At 52.6% G+C, this 13,497-nt stretch overlaps 1 protein-coding gene across 3 annotated transcripts; it reads left to right on the forward strand.

Moving 5' to 3' along the window:
- The first annotated feature begins 5,356 nt into the window (after window positions 1-5,356).
- Window positions 5,357-8,752, forward strand: LOC123631675 (patr class I histocompatibility antigen, B-2 alpha chain-like). Of its 3 annotated transcripts, none has more exons than XM_045541530.1 (8): window positions 5,357-5,641; window positions 5,768-6,037; window positions 6,277-6,552; window positions 7,141-7,416; window positions 7,535-7,651; window positions 8,034-8,084; window positions 8,223-8,270; window positions 8,428-8,752. In XM_045541530.1, exons 1-8 carry the CDS (start codon window positions 5,569-5,571, stop codon window positions 8,430-8,432), a joined length of 1,116 nt encoding a protein of 371 aa, XP_045397486.1. In that variant the 5' UTR covers window positions 5,357-5,568; the 3' UTR covers window positions 8,433-8,752. The 3 variants fall into 3 exon arrangements, with proteins under 3 accessions (XP_045397486.1, XP_045397485.1, XP_045397484.1); XM_045541529.1 differs by having other exon boundaries at window positions 5,425-5,641; window positions 8,052-8,084; XM_045541528.1 differs by having other exon boundaries at window positions 5,551-6,037; window positions 8,052-8,084.
- The last annotated feature ends 4,745 nt before the right edge of the window (window positions 8,753-13,497 follow it).

Genomic DNA, 13,497 nt, shown 5'->3' on the forward strand with positions numbered 1-13,497 from the left:
TCAGTGGAAATCAAGAAGGTGGGAGAGGGAGGAGGGGATGGGTAAATTTGCATGTAACGGGTACAATGCACGCTGACTGGGAGATACACATCCTTATAACATTGTCTAAAACTGTACAAAAGTAATGCACGTAAGCAAAACATTTGTACCCCCGTAGTATTCTGAAACTTAAAAAAAAAAACAGGCAAAACTAACTAATATTTGTTTTGGGGATATGGACAAGTATTGTAAAAATATTTGGAGAAATGAAGACTCAGATGACCCTTCTGGGGTTGGGATTGGGCAGCAGCCCATGGCAGCTTCATAGGTTCTGTTTCTTTGCCAGTGGTGGGAGCCCAAGTAGTTACTTGATCATAACTCCTAAAACAGGAATTTTTCAAACTGCAGCTTGGGATGCACTTTTGAATAATTTTTTAAATGAAAGAGAAAAGAAAATAGCAAAATTCATTGCAAGGATCCTTTGCAAGAACTACTCACGTTGGAACAAAGGCACAGCTGACTGTAATGCGCCATGTGACAGAGAGGACCAGGACGCCATGAAAATAGCCCTGGCTAGAAATAGGTCATTTGGTCCTTGGCTCACTGGCACCGCTGTGGATCCCCTGGTACCCAGTGTTCAATCTGATGAGCAAGGCAATTCCATCTCACAAAGGATTTGATGTCGTACTTACATTTTAGCACTCACGCAACTGAATTAAACTTTTACAGAATTAGAAAAACACATTGCTGATCAAAATAAATTAAATAGGAAGACATTATAAAAGAACAAACAGTATTCTCCTTAGGAGTTATTTAAAAAAAAGAATAACCAGGGATGGAATAGAAAATATGAATGGAAAACACAATAGAGCTGCTTTGGAAAAAATTTTAGAAGCACAGGGTCACAGTGCTTTTGAGAATCATGTGGTGTCTGAATCACTTCAACCACATCTCATTAAAAAAACACCATGAAACATATTAAATGTATTATAGGATGCTTACTGAACAGCTAGTTCTCAAAAAACCTAGTGCCTAGATTGGAGTTACCCATTTCTTCCTCCTGCATCAAACCAAAAACCAAGGTTTGAGACTCACATTTTTTTAACTGAAAAGGAATTCTATTAGGCAAATAGTTTTGAAGATTATGTTTGAGTAAAAAATCAGCATCTTGAAAATTCCTAAGAAACTAATTTTGAAAATTTTCTTCCTCCTTCCTTCCTTCTTTCCTTCCTTCCTTCCTTCCTTCCTTCCTTCCTTCCTTCCTTCCTTCCTTCCTTCCTTCCTTCCTTCCTTTTTCTTCCTTCCTTCCTTCCTTCCCTCCTCTCTCTCTCTTTCTTGCTCTTTCTTTTTCTTTTTCTTTTCTTTTTAGAGACAGGGACTCGCTGTGTTGCCCAGGCTGGTGTGAAACTCCAGGCTCAGGTGATGCTCCAGCTATAGCCTCCTGAGTCTCTGGAATAGTTAAGTGTGAGCCGCTGTGCCCAGCTCTGAAGCTTCTTCGGAAAAAACAAAGATAGTTATTATTTTAAAGGCATTACTGTTATGGCACTGAAGTCTTGGAACTCTTGGATCCAGCTACTATATATTCTCAACTTTGTAGCATCGTATTGAAGAGAAAATTATTATTAAAGGCATTTGCATGAAAATCTTAGAGAGATTGTTCTATCTCCCTTCTCTGTCTCAAACTTCTTATGCAGCACCCAATGCTCTGTGAGGTTTCAAACTTTTAATCACTCCTTGGAAAAGAGAAGTTTAAGGTATTAAAGAAAAATAATCAGATGAAAAAAGCATTTGATTTACAAAATCCTGAAACAATCACTTTAATGTCACTTTTCACATGCAAGCAAAGTCACTGATACCCCTCCCTCCCAGAGGTGCAGCTCAATTCCCTCCCTGTGAGTGTGGCCTGGACTCAATGGTTCACTTCTGACTGACAGAGCAACGCTGATGTAATAGTTTGTGATTCTGGTGTAGGAGAAAGCTCACTGTGGCTTCCACCCTGGTCCTCCCTCTCTGGGGTCACGAGCTCTGGGGAGGCCCCTGCTGTGTCATATGTAGCCCCATGCAAAGGTCCATGTGAGGAACTGAGCCCTCCTGGGACCAGCCAACAAGCAGCTGAGGCCCCTTCCAGCAACCACGTGAGTGAGCCGCGTTTCATGGAACCCCCACCCCAGTCCAGCCCTCGGTGACACTGCCCTGGCTGACAGCTGGACTGCAGCCCTGTGAGAGGCCCTGAGCCAGGAGCAATCAGGGAAACCTCTCCTGGATTCCTGACCATCAGAAACTGTGGGAAATGATAAATACTTGTTGTTTTGAGCTGCTAAGTTTTAGGTAATTGCATACACAGCAGTGGATAACTAATAGAATTTGCAAAGAGAATGAATTATTGCATTTTAATTTTCATTTGCTATACATTAATTATAAGATACTAAACATGTCATTTTGTTTTAGGAGGTAAGAAGAATTTCCATGGCTAAATAGGGTGTATTTTATTACCACTCACAACCATCTATTTACTTGAACTTCTGTTTCCAAGTATGACCTAACTGAACACAAAAGGAAGATCCAGGCCATGCTAGGCTGATTCTGTGATGCCCCCCAATAACCACCCCCTGCTTATTCACCTTCCCCCAAGTACTCAAATCAATACTAATGCAGGTGCTGCTGCAAACGGATTTGCAGGAACAATTAAGCTCCCAAATCAGTAGACTTCAGGACAAGGGATTATCCAGGATTGGACTGTCCTAATCAGGTGAGCTCTTAAATGACTGGGTTCTTCCTGAGCATGAGAGTCACAGTGTGACAGGGACTCAGTGTGGGGGATTTCTTCCAATGTGGGCTTTGAAAGTGGAGAGGCCGGGTGGCAGAGACTGCTGGGGGCACAGGGAATTGGGAGCAGCCGTCCCCGCCCTCCACCCTGACAGCCGGCAAGGAATCAGGGACCTCAGTCCCACACCTGCCAGAAACTGAACTCTGCCCACAGGCTCCGTATAAGCTTCGGGGAGGACCCCAACCTCAAGATGAGGACACAGGTTTGTGAAACCCTGAACAGAGAGCACACCCACACCATGCCTGATAAGCACATAGCATTTTTCCCACTGGAATGAATTTATGAACTGATATGTAATAGTTGCATGAAATAAAATCTTTCCTAACTTTTTTAGTATTTTTCCATTTATGATTTTTCTGTGAGTAAATTAAATTTTAAGACAATGAGATTTCCTTTATTCATTCAACAAAAATTAATTTAGTGCCTACTTTGCACCAAGTTCGTCTTTACATACTGTGGATACAGCTTTGACCAAAACAGCCCAAAGCCCCAGTGCCCACGTGCCTTACATTCCAGAGGCTTCGCAAGAGTGAAACCAACCCATGGGAGCATTTTAAGTGAAGAAATGACAGGCCCTGCCTCACGTTAGCAGGACGGCTGACCACTGTGGGGAGGACACTGTGGGTAGCAGGTGAGGGGACAGTGCTAGCGCCACAGGTCAGGAGTGAGAGGCGGCGGGACTAAGAGGAGAAGTGGCCTGTGGGATGAGAGGGACAGAGGGAAGGGCTGGAGAAGCAGGAGCTGAGGAACAGGAGCAGAGGGAGAGAGTTGTAAAGCAGCGGAATTCTCAGATTTAAACCCAGTGTTTTATAGATTTTGATACACATATCTACAGAGCCTAGCTGGGTGTTCTGTGTATTTGGTAATTTTTCCTTTTTTTTTTTAATTAAAAAAAATGTAGAACTTGCTCTCCATGTGCAGCTTGCAGTGCTTTGTTTTCACACTCGAGTTTGACAGCAGCTTCCTCACCAGAGGAAAAGCTGGCAGCGAGGCAGGTATCTCCGAAGGACCCGCTCCGGATCCTCCGTCCCAGGCGGTACTTTCTCCCATGCGTAGCTCCATGACTCGCTCTTGCTGTTCCAGCAGCCTGTATTTCTAACTAATACATCTATGGAGCTGCCTAAACACTAATTGCCTCCTAATATTAATCAGGTTAAAAAATACCAGGTGTCCCCCCAAGTGCACACAGCTTAGATGTGAATAATTCATGAAAACAGGCAAGGCCTGAGCACTGGAGAAGAGCATTCTGACTGAGCACGTGCAGCTTTGAAGAGATTAAAGTCGAACAACTCCTGGCTGAAACAGACAGTAACAAATTGTGGTTCTTTCTATGAGGGGATGTCCTGGACTCCCACACACAGACGCAGGGCTATGGAACAAAGACAGGTTTAAAATACCACAACTCAGAGTCCAAGACACATCTTCTGGGAGAGTAAAACTTGGGAACGTTGTGAGTCTAACTGTTACACATTTAGACACATTTATATATCGAGGGGACAAACTCACTTCTTTTACACCTTAGATTCCTGATCATTCCATATAATTTTCATTATCGTGTACTTTTAAAAATGGAGAGGCTGTTACTTAATTATGAGATTTAGGTCAGCGTTCTGCATTCATGATTCTTGCAGATATTTCTATTTTGTGAGATTTTAGTTAGTTTCTAAAGAAAAATCTGATTGGATTACAATGGGAGCAACTTGCTTATTGTGTTTCTTTGACTACTTTGTGCCCTAACAGTAATAACAGGCATTCTTTATATGAATATAATTTTTGATACTATTTGATGAACTTCAAATTTAATATAAAATATCATGTTAAGTGTAGAAAAGCTTTCTGCTGAGCCGTGATTTCTTAGAATTATCCCAAGTAATCCGGCTCATCCCATTACTGAATATGTTATTCAAGTTCATCCAGTGTCTCTAAAAACAAAGCAGCTTTATTAAGGGTGATATGCCATTTGTAATAAATTATCTTTGTCATTTCACAGACATGAGTTCCCCAAACCTAACTTCTGCTTACAAAAGATAAACAATTTAATCCTAACTTTAGAAAATAAATATTCAAACATAAAAAAAAAAGATTCCTGATCATTCAGAGGTTACCAAGATTGCGCTGCCCACCCTAGTTAATAACCAAAAAGGAAACGGGTCTCTATGGGACTCTCCATCTGGTGCGTTCAGACACACCGCCTCCAGGTTTAAAGAGAAAACCCCCGTCTCTACACCTCCAGGCCCAGCGCGAGCTCACTCTGGCATCAAGTTCCCTGGGGTGAGTTTCCTTCTAGAAGAGTCCAGGCGGAGAGGAAAGGAGTAGGAGGCAGCGAGTCCAGTTCAGGGAGAAGGATTCAGGGCGGGAAGTGAAGGGGCAGGGCTGGGCCAGCCTGGGGGTCTGTCCCTCGTTTCCTCTGACAGCCCCTGGGCCGGGACTCAGGGAGACAGTGTGACAAAGAGCGCCTGGTGCAGGAGGAGAGGGGTCAGGGCAATGTCGCGGGGCCCCGGGCGTGGCTCTCAGGGCCTCGGTCCCGAGGGCGGTGTCCGGGGCGGGGAGCTCAGCGCTGGGGATTCCCCGTCTTCCCGGAGTTTCACTTCTCCCTGTCCCAACCCGTGTCAGGTCCTTCTTCCTGGATACTGCTGACGCGGCCCCAGTTCTCACTCCCATTGGGTGTCGGTTTCCAGGGAAGCCAATCAGCGTCGCCGCGGTTCCCGGTTATAAAGTCCCCACGGACCTACCCGGACTCAGAGTCTCCCCAGACCCCGAGGATGGCGGTCACGGCGCCCCGAACCCTCCTGCTGCTGCTCTGCGGGGCCCTGGCCCTGACCGAGACCCGGGCGGGTGAGTGCGGGGCCGCGGGGGAAGCGGCGTCTGCGGGAGGAGCGAGGGGACCGCCCGGCGGGGGCGCAGGACCCGGCGCCGCGCGGGGAGGAGGGTCGGCCGGTCTCAGCCCCTGCCCGCCCCCAGGCCCCCACTCCATGAGGTATTTCCACACCGCCGTGTCCCGGCCCGGCCGCGGGGAGCCCCGCTTCATCTACGTCGGCTACGTGGACGACACGCAGTTCGTGCGGTTCGACAGCGACGCCGCGAGTCCGAGGACGGAGCCGCGGGCGCCGTGGGTGGCGCAGGAGGGGCCGGAGTATTGGGACCGGGAGACACGGATCGCCAAGGACAACGCACAGACTGTCCGAGTGAACCTGCGGACCCTGCGCGGCTACTACAACCAGAGCCAGGCCGGTGAGTGACCCCGGGCTCGGGTCACAGGTCACGACCCTCCCACCCCGACAGAGAAGCCCGCGTCGCCCCGAGTCTTCGGGTCCGAGAGTCACCGCGAGGCTGCGAGACCCGCCGAGACCTCTGACCCCAGAGGAGCCCGCGGGGACTTTCACCCGGTTTCATTTTCGGTTTAGGCCCAAATCCCCGCGGGTGGGGGGGCGGGGCCGAGTGGGCGTGGTTGACCGCGGGGGCGGGGCCAGGGTCTCACACCATCCAGTGGATGTACGGCTGCGACGTGGGGCCGGACGGTCGCCTCCTCCGCGGGTATGAGCAGCACGCCTACGACGGCGCCGACTACATCGCCCTGAACGAGGACCTGAGCTCCTGGACCGCGGCGGACACAGCGGCTCAGATCACCAAGCGCAAGTGGGAGGCGGCCGGTGCGGCGGAGCAGAAGAGGGCCTACCTGGAGGGCACGTGCGTGGACTGGCTCCGCAGATACCTGGAGCACGGGAAGGACGCGCTGCTGCGCGCGGGTACGCGGGGCCAAGGGGCGCCCCCCATCTCCTGTAGATGTCCCCGCTCTGCTCCCACAAGGAGGGGAGGAAAATGGGACCGACGCTAGAACGTCGCCCTCCCTCCGGTCCAGCGCAGGAAGACGCCTCTGGGTGTCCAGACCCTGTACCAGGGAGGGACTCCGAGGACCCGCCCTTCCCTCTGGGACAATTAAGGGATGAGTCCCCCAGGGAATGGAGGGGAAGACAGTCCCTGAAAGACCGACCAGCGGCTCCCTCTGACCCTGCAGCAGCCGTGGGCGCCGTGACTTTTCCTCCCAGGCCTCGTTCTCTGCCTCACACTCGGTGTTTGGGGGTCTGATTCCCGCCCTTCTGAGTCGCCGGCCTCCACCCAGGCCAGGACCGGACGTCCCCGTTCTCCCCCTCAGAGACTAGAACTTTCCAAGGAATAGGAGATTACCCCAGACCCCTGGGTCCAGGCTGGTGTCTGGATTTCGCACTCCCTCCCCCTCCCCTTTTGTCCTGTCCATTGTCAGGATGTCACATGAGCACTGCTGGCGTGTCCCATGAGGGATGCAAAGTGCCTGATTTTCTGACTCTTCCCCTCAGACCCCCCAAAGACACACGTGACCCACCACCCCGTCTCTGACCGGGAGGCCACCCTGAGGTGCTGGGCCCTGGGCTTCTACCCTGCGGAGATCACACTGACCTGGCAGCGGGACGGGGAGGACCAGACCCAGGACACGGAGCTCGTGGAGACCAGGCCTGCAGGGGATGGAACCTTCCAGAAGTGGGCGGCTGTGGTGGTGCCGCCTGGAGAGGAGCAGAGATACACGTGCCTTGTGCAGCACGAGGGGCTGCCGGAGCCCCTCACCCTGAGATGGGGTAAGGAGGGGGTGGGGGTCACGTCCCTTCTCAGGGACAGCAGGGGCCCTTCTGGAGCCCTTCAGCAGGGTCAGGGCTGAGCCTGGGGTCAGGCCCTCACCTTCCCGTCCTTTCCCAGAGCCGCCTTCCCAGCCCAGCATCCCCATGGTGGGCATCGTTGCTGGCCTGGTTGTCCTTGGAGCTGTGCTCGCTGGAGCTGTGGTCGCCGCTGTGATGTGGAGGAAGAGGAGCTCAGGTGGGGAAGGGGTGCGGTGGGGTCGGGGTTTTCTTGTCCCACTGGGGGTTTCACGCCCCAGACAGGAGTGTCCCCTGCCTCATTCAGGGGCCCTGTTTGCTCACACTTGCTCTATTGCAAAGGACATGGAAAGTGAAGAACAAATTTATCACCTTGATGATTGTGGTAATGGGGACCTGAACCCCAGAAGTCACAGGTCACAAGGACAGGTCCCTGCTGAGCACAGACCTCCAGGAGAGCAGTTGGTCCACTCTGTCCTTCCCTCGTGTTTCTTAATCTTGCCCATGATCTTCAGTCACAGTTCTGGAACCTTCTCTGGGGTCCAAAACTAGGGGGATCTTCTAGGACCTCATGGCCCTGCCTCCTGTCTGGCCTCTCACAGGACATTTTCTTCCCACAGGTGGGAAAGGAGGGAGCTACGCTCAGGCTGCCTGTAAGTATGGGGAGCTTATCCCTGAGACCTTTGGGATAGTGTAGACTGGAGCCCATGGGGGAGCTCCCCCACCCCTTAATCCTCCTGTGGCTGCATCTCCTGTGGGCTCTGACCGGGTCCTGCTTTGTTCCACCCCAGGCAGCGACAGTGCCCAGGGCTCGGATGTGTCTCTCACGGCTTGTAAAGGTGAGAGCCTGGGGCCTGATGGGACGGGTGGGCAGGGGGGACACAGCTGGGCTGTGGGGATTCTGTGACTGGGACATTTTGACTATGGTGTGCTGTTCCTAGTGTCACCACTTAGCATAACTGACCCAAATTTGTTCCTGATTATTGTTTCCTGCAGTGTGAGACAGCTGCCTGTGTGGACTGAGCGATGCAGGACGTGTTCCCACCTCCCCCGTGTGGCTTCAGGAGCCTCTGACTTCTCTGTCTGCAAAGGCCTCTGAATGACTCTGCGTCTCTGTTCCTGTAATGTGATGGGCTGGAGAGGCCAGCCCTCCCCCCCCACCGTGTCCTGCCCCCTCCGCCATGCTGATCCCTGTCCTCTGCCCAATCACCTGTCCTGTTCCAGGGAGGAGGGGACGTCTCCATCCCTGTCTCACCGTCACCGTGCACTGAGCCACTTCCCTACTGAAAATAAGAACTGAAAATAAATCTGTTTTCTCAAATTCTTGCAATGAGAGGTTGATGGGTTAATTAAAGAAGGAGTTTCCTAAAATTTGAGAGTGGAAATAAATAGAAGACCTGAGAACGTTCTAGAATCCATGTGTTTGCTGTGCTGAGTCTGCTGCAGGTGGGGACAGGACAAGGCTGGGAGGAGCCGAGTGTGGAGGGGCTGTGCCCAGTCCGTGCTCAGTCCATCATGGGCTCTATGTGTCACCCCTTGGCTGGGTCATCCTCTCTGCTCTGTTGTCCTTGTCCCTGTAGAAGCTTGTCCAGCAGGACCTGTGATGACAGAGGCTGAGAGACCACCCAGGGCAGCCCCTGCACACCGGAGTCTCTGTGGTATTAAAAGATGAACTTTCAGACCCAAAAAGCTCTTGCCCTCCTTCCTGGATTCTGTTCTCCATCTGTTCCCCAATCTTTTTATTCCTTTATTTTTTATTTATTTTTAATTTTTATGGATACATGATAATTGTCTATATTTATGGGGTGCATGTGACATTTCGGTACAAGCATACAATGTGTAACAATCAAATCTGGGTGATTAGACTATCCCTCACCTCAAACGTTTATCATTTCGTTGTGTTGGGGACATACTAGATCTTCTCTTCTAATCGATTTGAAATCACCCTATTGTTGTACCGAATGCTAGATCTTATTCCTTCTACCAAACTGTATTTTGAAATCCATTTCCAGCCTCCAGTAACCGCCGTTCGATTCACTAGCTCTGTGAGGTCAGTTGTTTTAGCTCCCACAGGTGAGAGAGACTCGCCATATCTGTCTTTCCGTGTCTGGCTTATTTCCCTTGACGTGACGTCCTCCCGTTCCGTCCCTGTTGCTGCCCCAACCTTTGTAAAGGAACCCAGTTCTGGAATTAGCAGAGAGGACGGATCCCGCCACTTCTTGTCTTAGATAAATTCCTGTTAGGTTTCTATCTCTGCCCACCTACCCCCATCCCTGCCCTTAGTTCTGGTAATCCTGTCGCTGGCTCAAATCCAAACTCATGGATTTATAAAGTAGGCTCTAGGTTGGGTTCATATTTGTGTGGAAAGTCGGACCCATAGGGAAGGATGATGGTGATTCCCAGGGGAGGAACATCTGTGTGCTGCAGTGTGCAGGAAGGTCGTGTGGAGGGAGGGGGACACAACAGCACAGGTGAGAAAAGCGCAGGTGGCACTGATGTCAGCGTGAGAGGGGACAATGTCAGCGTGACAGGACACTGTGCTGTGTCTGCACAAGGCAGCACTTGCCCTGAGGCTCCATTGATAAAGATCCTGTGTGCAGAATAGGGAGGTGCTCTACAGTGATCCTTCATTGAACTGTCATTTGTCAGCCAGATACGTGACAGACTGTCCCTGCATGTGAGGAACATGGGTAAAATGAAAACAAATATTCCCGGCCTTGTGCAGCATGTGTTCCAGTGGGAAGGGACAGACCGTGTTCCACAAGCAGAGCAAACAAGGAAAGGGTTTATGTAGGAAGACGGTAAGTGTCACAGGGGAAGGAGACCCAGAGTGCGGGGTGTGGGGACAGGGAAGGTGGCTGTGGCACTGGGGAGTCGGCGTGGCCCTTGTTGCAAAGGAGGGACGGCACGGACGCTCCGTGCTCTGAGGAAAGATCTGCAGGACAGGATGAAGTATCTGGAGGATGCTGGGGAAGTCCTTCCAGGCAGGGAAGCGTCAGTGCAAAGGCACTGGGGCAGCGGCTGTCTGTGCTGTGGGGGAGCCGAGGCTGGGAGGCTGCACAGACCACAACTGAGATGAGCCCAGAGGTGGGGCTGGAGCAGGGAGGCCTGAGGGTGTGGGGAGGGTCTGACCTTTGCTCTGAGCGAGATGGGGACTCAGAGGACAGTTCTGAGCAGAAGAGGAACTGGTACAACTTCCCTTTTAAGAGGATCTCTCTGGCTGCTGTGCTGAGGACAGGGCTGAGGCGGGAGGAGCGGGGAGCGGGGAGAAGTGCAGGGCAGCAGGGCAGGGCTCCAGGCTCCAGGCTGCGGGTGGCGGCGGAGCGGTGGCAACGGAGGGCAGTGCTGGGCTCTGGATCCGTTTTGAAGACGACTGCACAGCGTCTCCCGATGCGTCTGGGTGTGAGGAAGAGGAGTCCGGAGGACACGCACAGTGTGGGCTGTGGGAGCGGAAGGACGGAGCTGCCGTGGTGGAGCGGGGACTGTGGCAGGGGCGTGTGAGGAGGGGGGTTGCGGGTGTTCAGGGGAGGGAGCCGGGGCGGCAGCCGGACAGCAAGTCTGGACTTCGGGAGAAATGTCTGGGCTGGAGGGGTAGGTTTGGGGGTGACACCACGTGATTTGTATTTAAAGCCTGGAGCGGGGATGAGGCCGCCAAGGGCGTGACTGGCTACAGAAGAGAACGGGGACAAGGACTGAGCCCTGGGCCTCCAGTGCTGAGGACCCGGTCGGACCACACGCCCAGACAGACTGCGCAGCTCCGACCCGCGTCCCGAAGGCGCGGAGACCGGGAGCCCCAGACTGTGCTGTGCGCAGGAGTCCCCCGACGCGGCGCTGAGACACGGAGAGTCGGGAGGGGGCGTGAGGTCCCGTGTGGGTGACGAGGGTGGAGCTGATGCTGCTGGTCTCAGGTCACACGTCCGCAGCAGGAGCACAGAGCAGGGTCCCCTCGTGTGCGCGTCACCCCCTGCAGGGCCTGGTAAACACGCGAGTCCTTGCTCTGGTGCTGACACTGAGCGGGGGTCCTGGCAGAGGCCTGAGTGTTGTCCAGGCGCCACCAGCAAGCCCGGCCCGGCCAGACGGCAGCCCTGAGGCGTGACCAGAGGGTGCCCAGGGTGGTCTTACACCCGTTTCATGTGCTCTTTTCCCTCAGGAGGAAAAGGGAGAACGTATGTCGTTAATTATGAGACAGGACGTTGGGAGAGTCGCATGGTTCTCTCTACCGTGGGGGTACGGCCAGGCAGAAGGTTCCGGCATCGGCTCTCAGCTCTGCATAGGGAACAGCCCTGAGCGCTGCTCCCTGACCCTGTTCCCCAGACGGGTTTCTCACTCACTTCTCGGAGCGAACAAGGGAAGCCAACTTTGTCTAGTCACACATAAGTCGTACATACCTACTGGGGACTAATTTTATGGTAGGGAAGGTCACACAGCCAGGCTTGTGGCCACACAGCCAGGCACAGAAGCCACAGTCCACCCTAGGTCAGGTCCCTCGGAGGGACCCCTGCCCCTGCTGCTGGGGACAGATGCCACTGCTCACACTCTGACACCCTGATGCTGGACAGTGGGCCCTGCGACGAGGACTGCTGTCACTGCTGCGTCTGGCCACTGGCCGTCACCACTGCCACGTGGCCATCTTTACCAAAATGTCTCTGCACGGTCCCAGCCTCTCTGTGTCACCTCGTCCTGGTCACAGTCTGGCAGGTGGAGCCTAAGCGTCATGTCCATGTTCAACGCAGGGATGACAGGAGAGTGGTCCTTTCCTGTGGAGGGGGGTGGTGTCTGTCCCCTCTGAAGATTTTAAGTGTGACATTTTGATACAGTGTGAGTGAGGGTGCAGGTGCTGGGAGGCGAGGGGTGGAAAAAGAGTGACAAAGTCCCATCCTTGCAGCAGTGACATGAGATTAGAGCTGTGTGTGGCACTTTGCAGGCGCTTGGTCGGCTGGATGAACAAGAGACTAGCAAACATCTTTCCACGCATTCCCTTGCGAGTGTGACAGTACCTCCAGCTGTCGCCTGTACCAGTGTGCACTCTGCGTCACTGGGGTGGCATCGTGGAGCTAGAAATGACCCGCAGTGTCGTTAAGAGGGTAGTCAGGCACCGCACACCGTCAGGGCAAGGCCAAACCTTTACTTCCGGTCGGAAGGGCGCCCAGCGGCAGTGGGAGCAGCCAGAGCTACAGGGGGGTCCTCGCCTTTATCCCTAACGCAGGGGGGTCCTCGCCTTTATCCCTAACGCAGGCCTGCGACTGGGGCTCAGCCCTTGGCCGGGATTTCTGCTCGCAGCCTTGTCCTTGCCCGACTGGCTAAGGGTGTCGCTGAGACACACAGGCATGGAGGGGGGCTCCTAGGGTCGTAGGTGTTTGGAGTTGGCGCTCGTCAGGCACAGTGAGGTAAGCGGAAGTGGGTTACTTCCCGACACTTTGGCAGGAGAGATCAAGCCAAGGTTATTTCCGCCTCTTTTATGTTAGACTTTTTTACCCTTTTCTTCAAATTCAGTGAGGAGGGGGTGACTTTGGTGTTCTTGGTCTTCTAACAGTAAGAACCTGATTTCATATGGGGGTGGAAGAGTTGTTTAGTTACGGCTGTTTCTGTTAATCTTTGGATCAGTCCTCTAGCAAGAGGGAAAATGCAACATCCCAATAATGTTAAGATACAGAATACGACAACTAAGGGAGTTAGCACTGACGTCACCGACCCCTTCCATTTTCCAAACCACTGCTCCCTGAGGCTGGTGAAAGGGTCACCTACCCCTGAGTTTTCAGCCAGCTCATTAGCCGAGGCAGTAAGTCCTTGCAGAGCTTTGGTGACTGTGCCATCCGGAGCTGTGCTGTTGGGGTGTGAGTGCAGCTCTGGCCTCCAAGCATGACACACACACCACCTTCCTCTGCTAATGTCGTATCTGAAGCCATTCAGTGTTCCCAGGTCATCTTACTGGTAGGTCCTAGTTGTTCAGCTGTACCTTTGATGGCATCCCTGGTATAATTTACAAATCTTTGCTGATTATAGTGTATGTAGTTGATCCAGTCTACATTTTTCTTTACAGTGGACCACTAAAAGAATATAGATTAA

Source organism: Lemur catta, chromosome 2 (assembly GCF_020740605.2).
Source record: "Lemur catta isolate mLemCat1 chromosome 2, mLemCat1.pri, whole genome shotgun sequence".
NCBI lineage: Eukaryota > Metazoa > Chordata > Mammalia > Primates > Lemuridae > Lemur > Lemur catta.

Coding starts and splice junctions, on each gene's coding strand:
- LOC123631675 (XM_045541528.1), top strand. CDS start 5,569: ATGGCGGTCACGGCGCCCCGAACCCTCCTGCTGCTGCTCTGCGGGGCC. Junction 7,417..7,534: donor GCCCCTCACCCTGAGATGGG/GTAAGGAGGGGG, acceptor GTCCTTTCCCAG/AGCCGCCTTCCCAGCCCAGC. Junction 8,085..8,222: donor GAGCTACGCTCAGGCTGCCT/GTAAGTATGGGG, acceptor GTTCCACCCCAG/GCAGCGACAGTGCCCAGGGC.